Source organism: Gopherus evgoodei, chromosome 17 (genome assembly GCF_007399415.2).
Source record: "Gopherus evgoodei ecotype Sinaloan lineage chromosome 17, rGopEvg1_v1.p, whole genome shotgun sequence".
Lineage (NCBI taxonomy): Eukaryota > Metazoa > Chordata > Testudines > Testudinidae > Gopherus > Gopherus evgoodei.
In genome coordinates, this window is record NC_044338.1 from 18,609,393 (window position 1) to 18,633,308 (window position 23,916).

Consider the following 23,916-nt stretch of genomic DNA (forward strand, 5'->3'; position numbering starts at 1 on the left):
TGAAGCCATGTGGAAATCAGTGGCAGCTTCCTTTAAATTAAAAAAAAAAATTGACTCAATACAACAATGAATAAAGCAGTAATCCCTGCCTTTTAATGTCAATTAAAATGAAATTGATTTTATTCTGATCCCACATTTTCATTTTCAGTGCACTCTAGATTTAGGGACAGTAGAAGGGTGAGTGAGGCAGTTGTTTGTCCCAGGATCACACATGAGTTGGATATTTCTTCTAAAATGGTCAGCAGTGTAATAACTAATAATGTTGACATTAAATTGTCTTTCTCAGAGCCCATTGAGATAAATAGGGCAGTTCACGCCTCTCTTAGAGCTGTTGTTTGAAGCCATTTCCAGATCCAGGATTATAATCAATTCATAGTTTTTATGGTTATTTAAACCTGATCATATTCTTTTAAGTTTCTTATTAGATTTTAAGTTTAAAACCCATAGGACCCGATTCCGCGCCGCCTCCTCCCCCCCGTTAGGTTGCTTGTGTAGTACGGTGCTTGTTGAATAGTTCCATTTCAATAAATGGAACTGTTGAAAGAGTTTACTCAAAGTGAGTAAACGTTGCAGAAACTAGCCCATACAGAGAGTACACTGGAATGACCTTTGTGGTTCTGATTCAGTGAGCTGTGTTTTCTAGACCAAAATGGAACCATCCATTGCCTCGAAGGCTAAACATTACACAGTGCTTTGTAAGTAATAAATAAATGAGAACTTGTTTTTATAAGCACATAAAAAAGTGAGAACTTGCTTTTTTTTATTAATAAATACTTTTGCTGAGCAAACAATGTACATAGCTATTGGAGACTTTAAGACATAAGTGATTTTAGACTGTCGGAGTGCCAGCTATTGATGTGGTAGTTGAGCTTTTAAAATGAAAAGAATGAATCCTTTTGAAGATTCTTCTAAATGCTGTTGACACTTGCTCTTCGAAAGAGCATACAGTGATTTAATTCATTACTGTACTGAAAGATAATATTTATGGTTACAGCACAGCCTCACTGAGTGTTCAGATTGCTGCACCAGAGATGTTTATTTTGAAGTTCTTAGGGAGTTTGCATCTTTTTATTAGATGTATACAGAAGTATTATGAGGTAGAAAAACAAGGTAGGACAAATACCTGTGTGAAAAGAAGAAAGAAGTACACCCCAAAATTAGTCAGGTGGTATATAGCTGAATATAAGGAAAAAGTTGCCCTTAGATACAGGTGTACACTTCCCACTGTAATCAATGAGATTGTATATCTGAGGGTAGAACTTGAATCACTATTTTTAGAGTCCTCCAACCTTGTTTAGCCTCTTGTACATGAGTGTCCCCAGCAGTGCTATGGTAGGTCTCTTAAATTCTGTCCCAAATATGCTATTGCTTTAAAATACTGGGATTTATACTTCTTTGTAATTAGATAGTGATTGTCCTAAAAAAGTTCAAGCACCTTGTCTTCACCTGTCAGGCACTGCATTCAGCTCCAGCTTAGATCTCTGCTTTCCCTTTTTCTATTTCCTCTCCCATTTCTTGTCCCAAGCCTCTCTCCTGCCTCCCTGTTTTGTATTCCCGTCTCACAATGTTCCTTATGTTTGGAATATACTCCCTGTTCTCCGGTACCAGACAACCTTTCCCTCCTCCTTAAAATTCCTCCTCAGAATACATTTCTTCAGCAAAGTCTTTAAGAAATGACCGGTGCTGGACTTTTACGCCACCTCCGACTCATACTGGCATTTCATGCTCTGTATGTGTCAGAACTGTTTATGTCTGTCTATATTAGATTGTATTCTTGTAGGCAGGGACTGTCGTTGTCTTCTTATGTTTGGAGCCAGAAATCTTGTTGGCTTGCAGTGAATGACAATAATAATAATAATAATAACAACAAAATATTTCTTTTATTACACTTCAGTTTTCTTTTAAGAGCTGTAAAGTTTTTTTTTTCTAAAGTGAGATAAAACAACAGTTTCTTCAGTGCTTTAGCTTGACTTCTTCCATATGACACATCACTGGAGATGCCTGATTTGATCATTTGAATGTTCTGGTACTTATCCTGTTAAGAGAGACTGTTTTCCATATGAAAATCCCTTTCTAAAAGTAGTTTCATTTTAATGTGTGGTTTAGCAGTGGGAACAGACTTTTCAGGCCTGATGCTAAAAAAAGAGATTTATATTTCAAAACTGCCATATAAAAGTAATCACAGGCTCATATAACCTCTCCAAGTTCATCATGTCATTGGGACCTAAACACTTGGAACTATGTTTGTCCCAAGGGAAAATATATAGTCCAGTAAATAATGCGTATTAGCAATTCAGAACATCTTGTGCATGTCTTCTTCCCAGTATAACAGTTCATCAGCTCCTGCCAAAAGAGAAAAGATTGCACTGCGAAACACATGTTAGTCTGTTTTCCATATTATCCAATGGAGACCTCAGCAGGCAATCCTTGGAGCTCCTGTAAATATTAGAAATAAGGGATACAGTTTAAAACAATTGCATTATTGCACCTCTCTCCTAGGATGACCAGATGTCCCAATTTTATAGGGACAGTCCTGATTTTTGGGTCTTTTTCTTATATAGGTTCCTTTTACCTTCCTACCCTGTCCCAATTTTTCACATTTGCTGTCTGGTCATCCTACCCTGTCCTAGCACAGACCCAAGCAAATAAATGGGCTTTATTGCATGCCCAACAGGAAAACAAATTCAGACTGTTTTGCATCGGCAGAAGGAGGAAATCCCAGACTCTAAAAGCCTTCACTGATGATGTCCTGCTATCAGGCTTGCCCCCCTCTCCTCCCCCCCCCAAAAGGATGTTTGCATAAAATAGAGACCACTTTTATCTTCAGGCTGTAGGACTCTCTGATCCTGCAACTGCATCCAAGTTGGCAGAGTCCCATGGAAATCAGTGGGGCTCCATGCAGGGGCAAGAGTTTGCATGTGTAGAGCTAGTTGTCTAAGGTAGCCAGCCAGCTATGAATTGTTTGATTGAACTGCTTTTCCTTAACTACTTACATTTCTGTAACCCTTCAACAGTCTTATCAATTTTTGTAAAATGTATTACAGGCCTGACTCTAAACTAACAATACTGTCTGATACTTTAAATCTATATTTAGATTTTTTTAAACTTCCTGGATGTCATTTTTTGAAAATTTTAAATGTAATGAATGTTAAAAAGAGGAAAATTGCCATAAATGTTAAAATATGGTCAAACATAAAGTTGGGAAATTCAGATGTAAATTTGAAACTTTGCTATTTACTTCCTTCACTTTGCCCAAGTATTGCAGCACTTCTTCCAGTACAGAATGTAAAATGGCCAGATGTTTGGAGAATGTTATGATATTTAGATACCCTAGCAGAACTGAAACACTTTCAACCTTAATCTTTTTTTCAGTATTTAATTTTTTCATGATTCAGAGGCCAAAAATCTAAACTTTTGAGTAATCGATTCTAAGTACTGTAAAATTGTTTTGTTTTACTTCTTAAAGTTTGCAAGCCAAGTATTTTTAGATAAAATGTATAATGGTAGTGACCCTAAAGCAGCAAATTGATGCATAATTCTTTTTCACAGTCTTACATACATAGTGGGTAAGAGGTAAGTACATACCTGTATGCGCGAGTGAAATCCAAAATAGAGCTAATAGGTCAAAAGCTTGGTCTTTCAGACTTAACTGTGTCCTTTTAAAATATTTCAGTCTGGTATTTTTCTACATGAATGTTAAAAATTGCACAATAGACTGAAAACACACAACCTAGAGGCTCTTCTTCTCATATAGTAACAGTGCTTATGCTTTTTTGTTTTCCCAGGGCTGATGAAATTGAGATGATCATGACGGATCTCGAAAGAGCAAATCAGGTAGGATTTTAAAACAAGTTTTACTCATCAAATTTTAATAACTTGCATTGATTTTGATTTTTATCTTGGGGAATGTTCCCTTCTGTCGTGGTCTCATGACTGTTCTCGTGTCCTGTCCATGTTTAGCAGTCCAAGCTTATTACTTTGTATGGCTGTGCAAGCTGCAAATATAGTGAGGGAAACTCTGTAAGGGGTCTATTTATGCAGTATAGTAATATATATAGCAATGGATAGTAATATATATTGTAATGGATGCTATTTACAAGCAAACATTTTTAGTTTTTTAAACTCATTTTGTTTTTTAAATGCCTCAGATGTTTGCCACAGCAAGGGACATGCCCATAGATGGTGTCTAGCTTAATCCAAGTTGTACCGCTATTGTTTTTCCAGTGTTGTTGTAGCTGTGTTGGTCCCAGGATATTAGAGAGACAAGGTGGGGAAGGTAGTATCTTTTATTGGTCCAACTTCTGTTGTTGTTCGCCCCAACAGAAGTTGGTCCAATAAAAGATATTACCTCACCCACCTTATCTCTCTCCTGTTCTTATTGACTGCTTGTGGGAATTGAAGCAGTTTGGTCACAGCAATTAATCTATAATGCACCATATTAGGCAAATCAGCTCTTGTTAAAAATAACGGGCAGCAACTGATCACGACATTCCAAACCTGATCAAATAGATGAAAACCAATAGATAAACTCTCAGGCTTAAATTTTCAAAAAGTGACTAGTGATTTTGTGTGCCTCAATGTTTGGGTGCTCAACGTAAGAGACATTATAATGGGAATGTTTATTAGAACTACGAAGCACTTGCCCTTTGAAAATCCAGTTCCTCTAAGGTGTCTCCCTCAGTTGGAGCCAGGGCCAGGGCCAGATCAGGGGAGCGGAGCAGAGCTGCGGCTGGGGACAGAGTTGCTTGGGTGATGCTCCCTCCCTGCCCCTCATTGGGGCTTGTCTGTGCCCTCTGTTCCCCTGCCCCAAATGTTCCTCCACACCCCTCTAGTGGGGCACACCTCACAGTTTGGGTGACTACTGCTGTATACAAAGAACATATTTATATTTGAATAGTCAAAACTGGAATGTAGTTTAGAAGAGAGATTCAAAGAACAGCAACGCCTTGGTATTAAAAACATTAACAGAGTTTTTCTGCTTAAAATAGTAAATATATTTTTGTTTTCAAACATAAATATTTTATATTTGAAAATTATTTCCTTTTTCTCTTAGCTGTCAAATCCTGAGTTCAGAGCCCTGTACTTTCCTTGCTTTATTTGATAACATACCTAGAACTTTTAGAGCCAAATGGGAAATGCTGTTACCTTCTCTACTGCAACTGATGATATATTTCACTTTGTAGAAGAAACACAGATCCCTGATCTCAGGTGTTGGAAGGGAATCCGCTCTTCATTTAACCTTTAGGATATTCAAAGAGTACATTCTCATTTGCTTAGGGCCAGGTTCTCCCCTCCCACTGAAAAAGTGCTCTGAAAAGTCAGCAAGTTAAAACTTCTAGAATTTGTGAAGCAGAAGATAGTATTGTCTTCAAATCTCAAGAAGACAAAGTTGTGCAGTTGTTCTGTGATTCTTTCACTTCCTCCAACTTCTCAGTCCCCATATATTTTCTCTTCAGCCCTCTGATCAGTTCTATTCATGCAGTGGGCATTCTCAGGGGTAGGGGGAGTGTGCTGTTGGTTGTGCTCCCAGTGCCCAGAAGGGATTGTAGACCCTTTATAAATGCATTACACTGAAGTTAGTGATTTGTGATTGGAAAATTTGGGAAAAGAAAAACAACTGGTAAGGCAAGAGCACACTTCGTACATTGAGGTCAGAGGAATATGTTATACTTGAAAAAGAGGGCAATGGTCATAGAATTAGGGCTTGTCTTCATGGCATTATTAGCTCCAGGTATAAGTTGAGTTTTGCCCAACTCCTGTGCACACACAAAAATCTCTAAGCTCGAGTTAAATAATGCTTTAAGGGCACACATCCAAGGTGTGTGTGGAAGCTCAAGTGCTGCTGATGCTGGAGCTAATAATGGAGTGAGTTTCCAGCAGCTTGAGTTTCCAACAACTCATCAGATGCTAAGCCTCTCACAGCATCCTGCTAATCAAATCATGTTATGTAGTTTGAATGTTTTATAGAGCAGCCACTCTCACTGCACTCAAGCTAGGCTAGCTGGAGTATGGGAACTCGAGCGTACTAACTAACGCTGCCTGTTGCAGTAAAGACAAGCCTTTTGAGAGGTATACTGACTGGAATAGGGCTTGCTAGGGAGATTGTGTAGAGACAGGGTTCTGAAGTTAGAGTATGAAGTTTTATAGGGTTAGTTTGATAAGGTGATTTATACCACAAACCTGAAATGGAGGGACAATGCTGAAGAAGCAGAAAGATAATGATAATGGAGAATGAAGCAAAGCATTAGAGTAGTGAGAGGGATAAACCAGTATAAAAAGACAAGATGGAGCAGTAAGTAAAGTTGGCTACTGGATCGAGAGTTCTGTTAAGGGGAACAACTTAATCGTTCATTAGCATTTAACTTTATTTTAACACTTGGTTTGAGTCTGAAGGATTCTATTGAGACCTACTGCAATTGCCTTAGTAGTAAAATGCTGCCATTTCTGTTGCAGGATAACAAAAGAACTGTCAGATGAGCATGTATCTCATTCTTTACTTCTCTGTTAATCCTTAAGGCTCTATTACTGAATACTTTAATTGGTATCAATAAAGGAGCAGAGTGGAAGTATATCTGAATACAGCAGAACTTTGCTACTTTTCAGTTTGCTGATCCACAAACTCACTGTTTCTCACGAACAAAATCTAGATGTTTTACCTGGCATTTCCATAAGGATTTAATTAATAGAGCTGTAGTGAGGAATCTCATTTTATTGAGGTTTCATTTTACACATATTTGCTGATATGCTGTGAAGTATGGTAATAAATAATTAAAACAAACTGCCCTTACTTGCCAAATAAATTAATTTAGCATAGTTGGGGACTGTGGAATCTTTAATGTCCAAGCTGCTGTGGATCACAGTTGAGTTTATCTGGCTGTGGTTTCACATTACCGATGTATGCAGATCTATATGGCCAAATATTGGGTATCCAAATTAAGAAAAACAAAATTAAAAGTGTGTTGTGAACTGGTACAATTTATTCTTCCTTTTTAAAGGTGTTTGAAAATGTGTTCCGCATGTAGAAATGAGAAAGGAACACCTAAATTAAGGAAGTGCCAGTTGTTTGTCATTGACATTATAATATCAGTGTAATGCCTTGAAGAATCTAACATGATTAACAAAAAAAAAGATCAGATTGAGAAATGTCATGTTTGCAGTGTTTCTTGTGGAGCAAGAGACAGGAGAATATAAGAGACTTTTCCACCTCCAGAATGCATTGGAAATATATAATTTTGATTTTTTTTTTTTTGTACAGTATGTTATGCTATGTTGTATCTTTGGAAGGTCAGCGTGTTTTCATTGGTCCCCTTGTTTCTCCTCATGATGCTGATACAGTTCCTGAATTTGTCCTTCACGCATTTGTGTGTTTTGTAGGGTAGAGATAATTTCTGATTATAGAAAGTTCTGTCATAGTGGAACAAGAAAAGAGGAAATGTTCTTTTCAGAGTGCCAGCTGAATTACATAGCAGTTTGTTAAAGGATCTAGACTGGATTTGTGCTATGCGTTTAATGAATTGTTCTGTTGAATTTTAAGATCAGTAGAGGAAGAATTAATGATTTAAAAATTGTTGAAACAAAAGAATACTAAAATGTAAAAACCACTGCATCTGCTATAGCAAGTATATACAAAACCAACAATTTTCTTTTGTCCCAAAGGCATAAGGAAAATGAAATTGTTTTAGCAGAAATAGTTTTCAGGTTTTTTTAATTGAAGTATAATCTCATTCTAGCTTCATGCTGGAAAATTGTTTAGATTTATATTTCCAGCTAAGCACAATTGCTCTGAAATATGCATATGTCAGGCCAATATATGGAGTGATATTTCTTCTTGTTCAGTTAACATCACTAACAACATATATTCAAAAGATGAGTATTGGACAAAAATAATTCAGTTCCACAACTGATGGCAGCAACAACAATGACGATGCGTTCCTGTTTTTATTAACTATGAAGATAGTATTGTTACCTCAGCATGATTCCTTCATCTGCACCAAGGCTGATGCAGCTAACATTAGAATATCTGGATTCTGTTTCTGACTCTTCAACTCACTGTCGCTAGATCCGCAGCTAAATTAAATCGTTTACACCAGGGTGCCCAATTTACAGCCCACAGTCTGAACATAGCCTATCAGAGCATTTCATAAGGCCTGCGGCCTCCTTCAACACAGTATAGTAACATCCAATTCATTAGTGTTTTATCATCTTGTTTACATAATTTTAGTTTACATGAATGTGTAAATAGGTTGTTTCTATGTATAGTATTGTCTGTCTAAATACATACAAAATAAGCTGAACTTAAAAGGGTAATCAGTACAGGTGACTTTAAATCTTATTAAAAGATGTAGAATCTGTTTGGATCACACAAGATTGTGCTTAGGTTTATCTGGCCCTCTCGTGTAATAAAGTTGAGTACCACTGGTTTACACCATCTAATGCGGTCTGGCAGTGTTTGCACCAGTAATTTGATCCTGTGCCTCAATTTCACCATCTGTAAAAGAGAAATAATTATAGTCACCTTTGTAAAGTGCAGAGTGTAAATTATAAAGAGAAGAAACATAAAGCTGAAGATTAAATTCTGACTCTTAAAAACTTACATTTGGTCTGTGTTAAATTATAGCTGTGAAACGTGGATGTTCAAACACTGGATAATAAGAAATGATGCGATTTTCTGTACTTGTAGTGCTGAAACAGAAAAGTCCTCCTGTCGACATAGTGCTGTCTATACCAGGAGTTAGGTCAGTTGCTAAGGGGTGTGGAAAATCCTGAGCCAACATAGTTCTACCACATAAATTTGTAATGTAAACCAGTACTACGGTACTTCAAATTATGATGTTATAGAAGAATTCTGAAAATATAATCTAGCCAATAGAAAATTGTTGGTCAGCAAACACTACTCAGAGATCTTATGGAAAGAAAGATTAGATTTTCAGGGCACGTTTTAAGGCACTCAATGGCAGTGCATGTTTTCAGGCACTGGAAAGGCAGACAAGGCAGAGAAAGATGATGTTGGATGGACAGTGTGGTATCCTGGGTGGATCAAAAGGACTATTATCCACACCAGAATTAGCAGAAGATTGTAGAGAATACACTACCATGGATGCAGATCAGCTCAGGCTGATTTCCTCTCCCCCCCCCCCCCAACTTTCAGCAAAAACTGCACAGCCATTTGTGAGGAAAAGATATAGGAAAATGTTTTTCCCACATTAAAATTCTTGTAACTGTTTTGCTAAGAAGCTCTAGTGCCTCCATACTTTAGAGCAGGGACCTGAAACTTGGCAAAGGCAGGTGTCCTTTGTATCAGGGTTGTGTAGTCTGTTGTTTCTGTGGCAAAAAAAAGAATGTCCAAGTTTGGTCTATTTAAGCCTCTGAGAAATCTCAGTTTGTACATCCTCAGTTGAGACTTGTTATAGTTTGGCAACTAAATTCTCTGATGCTTCTGTCAATACTGAGCACTCTCCAACTTGGGGGTGCAGGGGCTGAGCAGGACTTTCCTTGCAATTTCTGCTTGTGGTTGATATAGGCTGCTTTGGTGCTGGGCTCTGGCACTGATAGCAAAGAGACTCTCCTTTGCTTTCAGTGTTCCCCCTGCTGGCATTGGGGAAACATGGAGCAAACTGTGACAGGAGACTGGAAATGGAAGCTAGCAATGGAGTCAGGGAAGGACTGGGGCTGAATGGACAAGAAAACTGGGACATATTCCCCTTTTCTACAGGACAAGTACCTTATTCAGAGGACCAAATAGAAGGTGTTCTTTGGAGAAATCAGGGTTGTGTAATCATAGAATATCAGGATTGGAAGGGACCTCAGGAGGTCATCTAGTCCAACCCCCTGCTCAAAGCAGGACAAAACCCCAGGTTTGTTTTTTTAAACCCCCATCCCTAAATAGCCACCTCAAGGATTGAACTCTCAACCCTGGGTTTAGCAGGCCAATGCCCAAACCACTGAGCTATTCCTCTCCCCCACTGAAGCTGTTGTCTACAGGACCCATGCTTCATTTGTGGCAAAAGATGGAAGGTTTCTAGTGAATGAGGTAGAGGACTGCAGGAAGAGAAAGGATGGTCTTGTAGTTAAGGCAGTTAAATGCTGCCCTAGAGAATTGGATTTTATCCAAACCTCTCCCAGAGGAGAAGTGTGCTGGTGAGCAAATCATTTAAGCCAAACTTCTCATAGATGGCCACAAATGGTGTATTCCTCATTTCCTGGTGTCCACCTTGAGACCCTCAAGTCTCATTTGCAGAAGTGTTGAGTACTCATTGCTGCAACTGAAGTCAATGGGCAGTGTGCTTTGAACCTGTGATGTGCTATCGAATGTAAAGTAGTCTGAAGAATCAGGTTCTAGTTGTCCAAAATTGAGCACCAAAAATTAATGAATAATTTTTACTTTAATTTCTGTGTGCCTCAGCTGTCCAGGTATAAAACTGGGATAATACCCATTCCTCTTACAGGGGATGTGTGAAAATACATTACTGTTTGAAGCATTCAGATACTATAATGATGAAAAACTATAGTTTTCCTATAGAAAAACCTATGAGGAAATGAATAACTATTCAGAGCAGAGTTTGAATAATAAGCAGTAAATAAGTCACAGGGCTAGTAATAGAACAACAAGGATAAAACAAAATATTCAATAGCTGCTTAGTTGTTGAGCACCATGCCTTCTGTGCACTGATACAGGCCTGGGTCCTTTTGGGAAAAAAATAGCATGTGATCATGCAACTGAAGATTGTATCATAATACATATGTACAAGGGGAGGTCAACTAAGATTGCACAGGAAGCCTTATTGTGGCATTTCCAACTTTTGAGTGCTTGATTTTGCAACCTTAACATTCTTTTTCCACAGTTTTTTGTATGGTAATTTCATTATTTATATTGCAGGAGCATCCAGAAGTTTACTAAGTGCTTTTCAAATGCTGAGGCATACACAGTCATTACGCTTAAAAGCATATAGTCTTAAAACAAACAAACATATTTTTCCATATTTTCCAATCAGAGTTGTCTGAAATTTGTTGATTTCTTTCATAGCAATGGATAGTATGAAATCTTGTTTAATATTAGTCACAAGATTACAACAGATGTGCTAAATTGGCTAGGGAAACTATGCGGGAAGGAAGGGCAGCTGACAGCTTACAGTATATGGAGTTGTAACATCTATTAGAAATATCCTCTGTGGTTTATTAGCATGCAAAGTGAATAGATTCTCAAAACAATGCTGCTATGAATGGGAGCCATCAGCAGAATTGCTTAAGGGTGCAAAACATATTACTTATACAACACTAGATGTAGTAACAACACAGTGTAGTAACTTGTTCTGTTTTGCAGTAATTATTTAGAAATTATTAGATAAATATTTTCTCACAAAAACAATGAAGAGTCTGATGGCACTTTAACGACTAACCGATTTATATAGGCATAAGCTTTCAGGGGTAAAAAAACTATTTCTTCAGATGCATGGAGTGAAAATTACAGATACAGGCATTCAGATACTGGCTGATGAAGCGAAGGGAGTTACCTTACAAGTGGAGAACCAGTGTTGGCAAGGCCAATTCAGTCAGAGTGGATGTGGGCCACTCCCAATAATTGATGAGGAGGTGTCAATACCAACAGAAGGAAAATTGCTTTTGTAGTGAGCCAGCCACTCCCAGTCCTTATTCCCTTTTATGCAGAGAAGAATAAATAAATGAATAAAAATTAAATAATAAAATAATAAATGGACACAAATCAGACCTCAGGAGTGGTAACATACAAAAGCCAGTAGGAGAGCACGTCAATCTCCCTGGACATTCAATAGCAGATTTAAAAATAGCCATCCTTCAACAAAAAACTTCAAAAACAGACTTCAAAGAGAAACTGCAGAGCTACAATTAATTTGCCAACTTAACACCATTAATTTGGGCTTGAATAGGGACTGGGAGTGGCTGGCTCACTAGAAAAGCAATTTTCCCTCTGTTGGTATTGACACCTATTTTTTACCCACGAAAGCTTATGCCTAAATAAATCCGTTACTCGTTCAGGTACCATCGGACTCTTCATTGTTTTTGTGGATACAGACTAACATGGCTACCCCTCTGATATTTTCTCACATTCATCTAATGTAAATGAGAGAAAATGAATTATCCTGGTAAGACTTGATAGTCCAGTTTTCCTTCCCAAATTTATCTATCTATGGAAGCCAGTTTAGTTTCCCTTTAGTGAGGAATAGTATTACTGGAAAAAGACTACTTCGGGTATCTTTTCATGTATCACACATACGGTATGCTGATTAAGTGTCTCGTGCTAGTTATTAGAACTTGTACAACTCCACGTTTGTTCTCAACAGCTATTGTGAAACCTATGCAAAATCATCAAAATGTTGCAAGAAAGTATCACAAATTACATATTTATTTGCTGATAGTATGCTCAATGAGATCTGAATTAACACGCAGTTGCTGTTCAGTGTCGCTTACAATTTGAAAGTCAGACAATGATCAGACAAAAAATACAGATGACACAAAGAAAATGGATATAAGCTTTGTTTTTGTTAAAGTTTGTGGACCTTGCAGGAGGGATTTATTGAAGAGGGGAGGGAGTATGTGTCACAGAAATAGGAAGATCGTTCCAGGTATAAAGTGATGCATGGAAGAAAGCATGAAGGAGAGAGTGGGAGAAGATAATAAAGGGAGCTGATCATTGGCATAGTAAAGGAGACAAGTTGGATCACAGAGACAAGATTTACAGTGTAGATAGGGGGCAGCATTGCACAGAGCCTTTCGAGTGATTGTTGGTATGGTGTGCTTCATCTGAAGGCAGGACTGAACCAGCTCAGGGATTCAGAAAAGGGAGCAACGTGTTCTGAGCAGTGGGCCTAAACGATGATTGTAGTTGCTTTATACTGGAAGAGGAGTGATATTTTAATTGGTGGAACCAGATGGAGCAGGGGATAATCAGGGTGGATAAGAATCACTTTTACTTCTAATAAGCCAAAAGCAGAGTGTGCTGTAAAAATAATTAGATTTTTGTGCTGTTTTTCGTAATGGGAACCTGAGAACAGGTAATAGAAAGCACTTTTTCTCCCACGTGCCCTCTGAAGTCACCTGTGATCCACCATTCCCCATCCAAACTCCTATGTGGACATTCTTTCCCCTGAAACCTATGTTTTTTAAATCTTTTTTTAAATTATTATTTATATTGCAGTAGTGCTTGGGAGCCCCAATCATGGTTAGGACCTAGGGTGACCAGACAGCAAATGTGAAAAATTGGGACAAGGGATGGGGGATAATAGGAGCTGTATAAGGGAGAGATCCAAAAATCTGGACTGTCCCTATAAAATCAGGACATCTGGTCACCCTATTAGGACCCCACTGTGCTAGGCACTGTACAAACACCCCCAAAAGCTTATCAGATATTGCTGAAATTGTCAGTAGCTGGTATCTGACCTATGCAAATTTGTTGGATTTGGAGGGGTTAAGCATTGTTACATAAATAGAACAGCTGAAAAGGACAAAACTTCACCATTCACTTTTTGGCAAATATTTGCTGAAGAAAGATAACCCACAGCATTTGTATATTTTAGGGAGACTAGCCAGAATGTCTTTTAATTCAGTGTTTGCCCGTGAGAATTATTCCCATGAGGAATCCTGCAATAAAATCTGCTTGGTGCGTAGAAGAATAGAAAGAAATTGAATAAAAAGACTCCATTTCCACTTATATTTATTCAGTCTGGGAAATTCAGTGGGCCACAGTATTAGTATCAGCAGGGGATTCTTTGCTCCTAGCGTTAAATTACTGTCATAATCGCTCAATTATTTCTTCCTTGTACTGTTTAAAATAAAAATCCATCACATTCTATGTATTTTTCCTAACATTTATTAGGTTCAGTGTTTAGGAAAATCAATTATAGTCAGTCAGGCATGAATTGATGAATGTTCTTGTAATAATTGTCAGTTGTTAAACTGAATGTACTTTCTCTTTTCATCCCTTTTCATTTCCTTCAGAGGGCAGAGGTGGCTCAGAGAGAGGCAGAAACCTTAAGGGAGCAGCTCTCATCAGCTAACAAATCTCTCCAACTTGCTACACAGATCCAGAAGGCACCTGATGTGGTGAGAAAATATTTACCTACTCTTACAGGTTTCTGACATTGTCCAGTCCAGCTCTTTCAATTTATGCTCACAGTTATAAAAAAATATCTGTTTGGAATAATATTTTAACTGAAACAAAATGGTGTTCCTGGGAATTGTAAGTTGGTTACATTTTTGTTGGACAAACTATACATTGGGATTGGAGGCAGTCAAAGACAGGGGACAGGAGTGGAAATCCCATCTGCTCTTTGGATGCTAGTATGAGCTGGGCAGCACTCATTCTGCAACTGCTCAGGGAGTCCAGGCAGATCAGAGTCCAGCTATCAAAGATTCTTTTGAGTTGATAGAAGCTGTGGTAGCTGAAAAATACATTGAACAATGCCATACGACAGGGCTTGCATTAATAGGTTATTAACACATGCGTTGGGTATACAGTGAGACATGAGGCTGTAGGTAGGCCACATGACTTCATTCCGCCAAGAGCATTGCCTACAGTGTCGTATTGTTCTTAGAATGTGGTTCTAGAAGAAAGTTTAAAATTTGTATTTTAGACTGTAGTATCTTTTTCACCAAATATCTCCTCCTACTGTGAAAAATTAGTTCATAAGCAAATAGGAAAAAAGTTAGCAAATTGATATAATGCGTTCTCTTTCTTATTTTTATAGACTTTTGGGGGGGTTTGGTCTTCCTCCAAGTATTTTAAAATGCAGTGGATGTATTTGTTTTGTTTTTGGAGATTGTTCACACTATCCCTTTTCCTGTTCCACCTTCCAGGCACAGAGTATTACATTCCCCAGACTTTTTCTGCATTAATAACCATCATATTTGAAAGGACAATTCCTTTTGAGTTTAGCCTAACAAGGTGACTAATAGGTGGTGGTTACCTTAAAAAATGGAAAATTGGCTCTGATTGCAACTAATGTAATAAAAATGATTCCTGATGTGCTACTTTTTATTATGAAGAAAATACATTCACTCCTCGATATCAGACAGAAGAATCCATAGTTGCCTTAAAAGTACTTTTTGGTGCAGTACCAAAAAGCCTAAAAAACTGTTTAAGTGCCCAGTGATATTCTCACTGAAGTTAACCAGAGCAGAATCAAGACCTAACAGCATAAATAAAAAGTCAGAATATTAGCCTTAACTTTGAATTACCTGTCTCTTCCCAGTTTATATTCCAGCCTTCTTATTTTAGCATTAGGTTTTTCTTGTATTTAATACTAACTTTGCACCTCATTCATATTTAATGACAGCTACTGCAGGATGAAAATGATTATTATCTATCTTATTTCAAATTTGTGCTCTGGTCTCAATAGAGATATGCAATAGACAGTTACACAATTTGTGATGTTTCAGGCAAGCAAATTAGAGGTTTTTTCCCAAGATAAAAAGTATAATTCACTGTAATAGGAGGGCATTGTTAACTGCTGTTCAGATTTCTACCTCTCTGTGTGAGATATGACACTAGTATGTAGACACTGGAAATCAAGCTAAGTGTTGGGAAGATATGGAAAAAGCATTTAGTTTATTTCTATTCTGGAAAATATATGGGTATCCAGTATCTGGCAGTGTCATTTGTTGTAACAAGAGAGACTAGGTGTCAACATTTATGAGTTGGGTTTTCAACACTGACTCATGGTATGAGCTTTGGCATGTCGCTCGCCATCTGGGTGACCCACTTCATCCATTAGTAAAATGGGTACTTACCTACCTCAGCATATTGTGAGATTTAGTCCTTAAAGTTTGTAAAAGTGCTTAGTGATCTTTGAATGAAGATTGCTATATAAGCACCTAGTACTGGGCTAGATTATGCTCCCTAGATCTGAATGTGCAGTATCTCTTCTGCACAAGGATTTGCTCTAATTCTGCATGGGAGCTCCAATTCTGCATGGAAGCTGCTTCCACAGCACAATACTTGACCTCTCTACATGGTCTGTTTGCTGGGGAAGAAGTTGAGATTGAATGGGTGGAGAGAAAAGAGGTGGAGTGGGGCCAGGGGTGCAAGTCTACTTTACCCAGGCCCTATCTGGTCCCATAAAAAGTAGGTGAAAAAGATAAAACATAGTTTCATCTCCCTCTTCCCTTATCTATCTCCCTCCTAGTTCCTGCCTTACTGTCTTAGGAGATGTTGGCAGCTAGGAAGCCACAATAATGGGGATGTGCCATGGTACACCCAAATATTGAATGCTATGGGCAGTTCTGATCACCCCATTTCAAAAATATATATATAAGAAATGAAAAAGATACAGAGAAGGGAAGCAAAAATGATTAAGGATATGGAACAGCTTCCATATGAGAAGAGTTTAAAAAGATTGGGATTACTGAGCTTTTGGAAAAAAGGCAACTAAAGGGGGCTCTGATACATCTATGAGGATCATGAACAATGCAGAGAAAGTGAAAAAGGAAGTGTTCTTTACTCCTTTAGATAACACTAGAACCAGGGGTCTCCCAAAGAAATTAATAGGTGGAAGGTTTAAAACAAACAAAGGAAAGTACATCTTCACACAGCCTGTGGAACTCATTGCCGGGGAGATGCTGTGAAAGCCAAAACTACAGTAGGGAGTCTAAAAAGAATTAGATAAGTTCATGGAGGATGGACCCATCAATGGCTATTGCCAGAAACTGGGAGTGAATAACAGGGACCGATTGCCTGTTTTGTTCATTCCCTCTGAAGCACCTGGCATTGGCCACTGTGAAAAGACGGGTTATTGGGGCTAGATGGACCATTGGTTTGACCCAGTATGGCCATTCTTATGGTATGTTCTGATTCTGGGCTTGAGGGCAAGCCCCCTCAGCATTTTAGCAAAGCCTGATTTGGGGAGGGAGATTTCTACAATGAAATACTCAGGAAAATGTCGTCTTAGTGATCCCTTCCTGTGTACTTTTCCTGGGGAGGAGACAGTCTGGGCCATTATTATTCTCCTCAGTGTTCCCAGAAGTAAACAACCATCAGCAAACAGCACTTTCTGGGGCAATATTTCTGGGAATGATACCTGAAATATTTGGTGGATGTAGTCCCAGTAGCCAAAAACATGTCCTTTCTGTGATTTATAGGCCAAACATTTTCCCCCGTTCTTCCAAAATGGCATACTATCTGATTATTTTTAAAGCACAAGATTTCATTGCCTGCGAAGCACTATCATTATTATTATTCAATAATATTAAATAGAGCATTTTGTATCTTCAAAGCATTGTCTCAGTTATTGTGCAGACATTAACTCCTGGGTCCTCCCAACACCTGTGTGATGTAGCTAAATCTGTTTTCTCCATTATCCCCATCTTACACATGAGCCACCTGAGACACAGGGAGCTTAAATTCCCATGTCTACAGAGTAAGTCAGTGGCAGAGCCAGGGTTAGAATTTAGAAGTTTCTGACTTCCAGTTCCACGCTTGGTCCTGACCAAACTCCTGTTTGAGCATGTTGCCTTTATTGATATGGTATAATGTTATTTCTTTCACATTAGGAGCAGGCCATAGAGGTGCTGACGCGATCTAGCTTGGAGGTGGAACTGGCTGCAAAAGAACGTGAAATTGCCCAGCTCGTAGAAGATGTCCAGAGACTCCAAGGCAGCCTCACCAAACTTCGTGAGAACTCCACCAGCCAGATATCACAGCTGGAGCAGCAGCTGACTGCCAAGAACAACACACTTAAAGTAAGGATCAATTGTGCATTCAGAACAGTTGGCTCATTCCTTATTCAGAGTAGGACTCTTGTGCAGATTCATTGTAGTTCTGAGTGGCACAGTGTGTTCTTCGAGTGATTGCACATGTACATTCAACTCTAGGTGTGTCAATGCTCGAGCGCTGTCACTGGGATTTTTTCAGTCAGTTGTACCTGTCGGAACAGCTTGAGCGCCCTCTGCTGCCACACGTTGCTAGCACTGGTATAAAGCACCCACCCAACCCCGCACCCCCTCTGGTCCTTCTTACCACCTGTGACAGTTGCTGGAACTGCTATGCTTGCTTATAGAAGCTCTCTGTGGTCTTTTTCTTCTTTCAGTATATAGTTAGTTGTTGACTTTTAGTCACTTTTAGCTAATTTTAGTGAAGTTCTGTAACTTAATGTTTTAGCAGCAAGGAGTTCTGTGACACCTTATAGACTTAAGTCTGGGCATACAGGTGAAGGTAGTGAAAGAGTCCTCCCATAGCCTGGTTGACATTTTAGCTGCTGCGGGCCCCTCTAAAGTAGCCGTGCCTGTAAATAAGGCCATTACGGACCCTGTTAAGACCTTGTGGCAGATCTCCATGTCCTTTGCCGCCACGTCAAAAAGGGCTGAACACAAAGACTTTGTTCCTGCCCAGGGTTATGAGTTCCTGTGCACCCATCCCTTCCCTCCCAGGGATCCCTGGTGTTAGCTGCTGCCAATGAGAGAGAAAGGAAGGGTCATCAGGGTGCAGCCCCACAATCAAAAGACTCAAAGAAGTTAGATATGTTCAGTCAGAAAGGTAATTTTACTGGGGAATTACAACTCAGAATTTCAAACCAGCAGCCACTGCTGGGCAGGTATTCTTTTCATATGTGGGACTCCATGCAGAAATTCAAGGACTTGCTCCCACAAGAAGCTAGACAAGGGTTCTCTTTGCTGGTGGACAAGAGAAAATCAGTGGCGAGGGCCTCATTGCAAGTTGCTTTGGATGCAGCTGACTCAGCAGCCAGACCTATGGCTTCGGCAGTGGCCATGCGCAGGATTTCATGACTACAGTTTTCGGGACTCGCACAGGAGGTCCAGCAAACCCTTCAGGATCTACCTTTTGAAGGAAAATCACTCTTTTCAGAGCAGACTGATGTGAAGCTTCATAGTCTAAAATACTCCAAGACGATCCTTAAGTCTCTGGGATTGTACACACCAGCTTCTTCAAGGAAGCACTACAGACCTCCACAGCCCATCGGGTTCTGTACCCCAGCTGCCAGTCAGGATTCGAAGAGAAGAAGGGGTTTTAGATGTAGGCCACCACTATCCTCTACCTCGATGTCAATGCCTGCCCCACCCAGACATCCAGGGGGTTCTAAGCAGGCATTTCGATGGGACTCTCAAGGACTCTGTACTAGTTCCCATGATACCAAATCCTGTTTCTCCTTTATTTGAAAGCCACCTTCCTTACTTTTTCAATGTGTGCTCCTGTATCACCATGAACCATTGAGTGTTGAGCACTGTGGAAGTGGGATACATGTTCCAGTTTATTTCTACCCCTCCCTGGCCCTCTTCAGGACACCTCACCCAAAGAACTTCTGGTCCAGGAGGTTCAACCTCTCCTTCATGTGGGAGCTGTGGAAGAGGCTCCACAGAATTTAAGGGGGAAGAGGTTCTACTCACGTTATTTCCTAATCCCAAAAGCCAAGGGAGGTTTGAGACCCATTTTAGATCTGCAGCAGCTCAGCAACTATCTCTAGAAAATAACGTTCCACATGGTCACCCTGGTATCCATTATCCTCTCTCTGGATCCTGGGGATTGGTATGCTGCCTTTGATTTAAGAAACAGCTGTTTTAATATATCAGTATACCAAGGACACAGACGTTTCCTCAGATTTATAGTGAACCACTCACACTACCAAGTCACAGTCCTCCCGTTTGGTCTATCTGCAAATTCATGGGTGTTCACAAAAGGCATGGCTGTAGTGGCAGCTTTCCATAGGAGGTTAAGGGTAGTCCTGCACCCCTACCAAGGTGACTGCCTAGTCAAGGGGCAATCCAGGGCTCAGATAGTATCCAACTCACCCTAGGTCTTCTGAGAAGTGCAGAAAAGTCTGCCCTCACTCCAGTGCAGAGGTTAGAGTTCATTGGGCTGGTGTTCAGCTCTATTCAGGCCAGGGCCTACCTGCCAGAGGGGTGTTTTAATGCAGTTGGATCCCGAATAACGCACCTTAAACGTCATCTAATCCCAACAGCCCAAAATCGTATGAGACTTTTAGGGCACATGGCCTCGTGCACATTTGTGGTACAACATGCAAAGGCTGTGCCTCAGACCCCTCCAGATGTGGCTGGCCTCACCAAACCGCCACCATCTGGACACTGTACTCATGGTACCTCAGTGGGTCCTCATCTCTCTCAATTGGTGGTCGGACCCGCTCACGGTTTGTGCGATTGTTCCCTTTATACACCCTTAACTGTCAATGTTCTTGGTCTCAGATGTGCCAGCAGTAGGCTAGGGAGCTCACCTAGGGCCCCTCAGGGTCTCTGGTCTTTGGTGGAACTTTCTCTTCACATTAATGTCAGGGAACTCAGAGTGGGTTCAACTGGCCTCTCAGGCCTTTGTGCCTCACATTATGGACAGAAACTTGGCTGTTCTCGTGGACGACACTACGGCCATGTGTTACTTCAACAAGCAAGGAGGAGCTTGCTTTTCCCTCCTTTGGCAAGAAGCAGTGCAGCTATGGGAGTTTTGCATAGCCCACTCAATCAACCTCAAGTCCTCTTACCTTCCACGAACACAAAAGAAGTTGGCAGATTGCCTCGGCAGGTCTTTCTCCAGTCACCACAAGTGGTCCCTTTGCCCAGCTGTGGCAGGAGACATTTTCCAGCAATGAGGGACTTCCTGTTATACCTGTTCACAGACAGGTCTATCCAAGAAGTCTCACCAGTTCTGCTCCCTATGGGGACACAGTCCAGGTTCTATCACAGATGCCTTTCTGGTTCCTTGGATGGAACATCTTTACTTTGTTTTCCCCTTTTCCACTCGTGCAGAGTGATGCAAAAGATCAAGCAGGACTGGGACCGTGTTATTCTGATAGCCCCAGCATGGGCTCGCCAGCTGTGGTTCTCCCACTCTTCTAGATTTGTCAGTGGCAACTCCAATCCTGCTTCCATTGCACCTGGACCTGATTTCCCAGAACCACAATTGGATGCTCCACTGGAACCTGAGCTCCCTTCATCTAACAGCCTATAAGCTCCATGGCTAAATCCCAGAGAGCAACCTTGCTCGGAGCAAGTTCCTCAGGTCTTACTAGGTGATAGAAAGCCTTCCACCAGAGCTACTTACCTCTCAAAGTGGAAATGGTTCTCTGTTTGAGCATCCCAACGTGGAGTCTTGCCCACATGTTCATCCATACAAGACATACTTGAGTATCTATTACACCTAAAGCAACAGGGCTTAGCAATCTCCTCTAACAAGGTTCACCCTGCAGCAATATCAGCTTTCCACCCCAGGGTAGATAACCAGTCTGTTTTTTCAAATGACATGTCTGTCCAATTCCTGAAAGGCCTAGAAAAGTTATACCCTCAAGTAAGAGAGCCCATTTCTCCTCCCTGGAACCTGAACTTGGTCAAAGCTTATGCGACCACTGTTTGAACCTTTGGCAATGTGTTCCTTATCATAACTCTCCTGGAAAAATCTTAGTGGCCATCCCTTTGGTCAGAAGGGTGTTGGAACTATGTGCCCTCACATCAGAGCCTCTGTACACATTCTTCTTTAAAGATAATAAATATTTACGTCCTATCCCAGTTTCCTCCCAAGAGTGGTTTCACAATTTCATAGCAATCAGGCAGTCTACTTACCTGCATTTACCCAAAGCCACATGCAAATAGGGATGAACAATGTCTTCACTTTTTGGATGTTAGACAAGCCCTAACATTCTACATAAAAAGATCTAAACCATTCCAAATGTCCACCCAACTATTTGTAGCTGTGGCAGACAGGATGAAAAGGTCTCCCAATCTCTTCACAGACAATTTTGTCCTGGATTACTTCACATATTCACACTTGTTATGATCAGGCAGGTGTTTTGCTGCCAGCTATCCTGATAGCTTGTTCTACAGGGTCACAAGCATTCTTAGCACAGATCCCTATTCAGGACATTTGTAAAGCAGCGACCTGGTCATCGGTGCACACATTCTCCTCCTATTATGCCATCATTCAGCATTCTAGAGATTATGCCAGTTTTGACCAAGTTATTCTGCATCCTGTGTCCATGAACTCCGATCCCTCCCTCTGTTCAACTGCATGTGAGTCACCTACAGTGGAATGCACATGTACAGTCACTCAAAGAAAAAAATGCTATTAACCTTCTGTAACTATTGTTCTTCAAGATGTGTTGCCCATGTCCATTCCCTGATCCACCCTCCTGCCCCTCTGCATCGGAGTTTTTCCAGAAAGAAGGAACTGAGGGGGCGCCGGGTTGGGTTGGCATTTATATTTGCACAATCAGCACGTGGAAGCAGAGGGTGCTTGAGCCACTCTGACAGGTACCACTGAGAGAAAAATTCCCAGTGACTTTGCTCGGGGTGCGCACACACCTAGAGTGGAATGGACTTGTGCAATACATCTGGAAGAACAACAGTTACAGAAAGTTAATAACCATTTTTTCCTTGTCTTGAGTTAGTCATTTCTTCAGAATGTTGTTCAATTGCAGTTTTGCTGGCATTTTGTACGGTTTGTTTTAATTAATGACTTTTTGTTGTTGTCGCTCTACCTGTTTCCAGTTATATTTTAAGTTCAGATTTATATATATCATTATTTTTAGTTCAGATCCTTTCTGAATAATATTTTTTCATAGAACAGTAAAATTACTGTAATTAGGATAATTTAAAAACTTAACTACCATGTATATGTCTGAAAAATAACCAAACCAAAAATCACACAGCAAATCCTTTCAGGACTTAAAACTCTCTAAGCCATGCCTTTATTCAGTATCACTGTTTTGTCAGGGACATCTGTCATTCAGCAGTAAACCTGTAAATGCACCCAACCAGGTTTTTTTCTCCCATTGGAAAAAGGACTTGCCTTGTTTGGATGCAGACACAAGAAAGCATAAGATTGAAAGGAAGGCTCTTAACCTTATTAGAACGATTTTTTATTTTTGGCTCTGTTTTGCCCAAGATAGTACCTAATTTGTAGCTAGTATCTCAGTCCTGGGCCTTTTGCATATCAGTCAGTAGCACTCTCCTGAAAACCACAAGAACGGTATATCTAACTGTTTCTTGAATGACCCTGTTCTCTTTTGTTTCCACTGTCTGTACACCATTCCACACATTTCTGATCTGTCAGTAAGCATGAAAAATGTTTTCCTGACATCTGTTGTGAATCAGTTTCCTCTAACTTCTGTCTCTTTCATTGTTCTACCAGCTATAAACCGTAAATAGTAAATGAAGTTAATTTAGCTATTTCATTAAAGATTTCTAGTTTTAGCATTCCTGAAAGTCAGGGGCTGATAGTGCCAACTTAAGCCAGCCATGGTTTAGGCAGTTACTGTGTAAGTTTCTCTAGCTCTGCTATATCAGGGGAGGGCAAACTACGACCCATGGGCCGGATCCAGCCCATCAGGGCTTTCAATCCATGCCGCAAGATTGCCAGCCCCATGGCGCGGTGGGGCTAAGACAGGGTCCCTGCCTGCCCTGGTCCTTCACTCCCAGAAGCGGCTGGCACCATATTCCTGCGGCCCCTGGGGGAAGGGAGGTGCAGAGGGCTCTGTGCACTGCCCTTGCCTGCAGGCACTGCCCCCCACAGCTTCCATTGGCCAGGAACAGGGAACTGTGGCCAATGGGCGCTTCAGGGGTGGTACCCACAGGCGAGGGTAGCACGCGGTGTAGCCATGTGCCCTGCACCAGCCCCAGGAGCCACTGCTGGACATGCTGGCCACTTCCAGGAGCAGTGTGGGGCCAGGGCAGGCAGGAGCTTGCCTTAGCCCCGCTGCACACCACCGCCACCCCGGAGCCACTCGAGGTAAGCGGCACCAGGTCAGAGCCCAAACCCCTCCCGCACTCCCTCCTGCACCCCAACCCCTTGCCCTGAGCCCCCTTGCGCACCCTGCACTCCCTCCCACATCCCAACCCCTTGCTCCAGTCCTACATTCATGGCCCTGCGTACAGTTTTCCCACCCAGATGTGGCCCTTGAGCCAAAAAGTTTGCCCACCCCTGTGCTATAT

At 40.7% G+C, this 23,916-nt stretch overlaps 1 protein-coding gene across 1 annotated transcript in view; it reads left to right on the plus strand.

Moving 5' to 3' along the window:
* The window catches only part of CUX1 (cut like homeobox 1), a 356,919-nt gene that overhangs the window by 261,546 nt on the left and 71,457 nt on the right, over nt 1-23,916 (plus strand). The window contains 3 exon segments of the mRNA XM_030536988.1: nt 3,786-3,834; nt 13,972-14,076; nt 17,521-17,709. Of these exon segments, the coding sequence (XP_030392848.1) occupies nt 3,786-3,834; nt 13,972-14,076; nt 17,521-17,709 (343 nt within the window).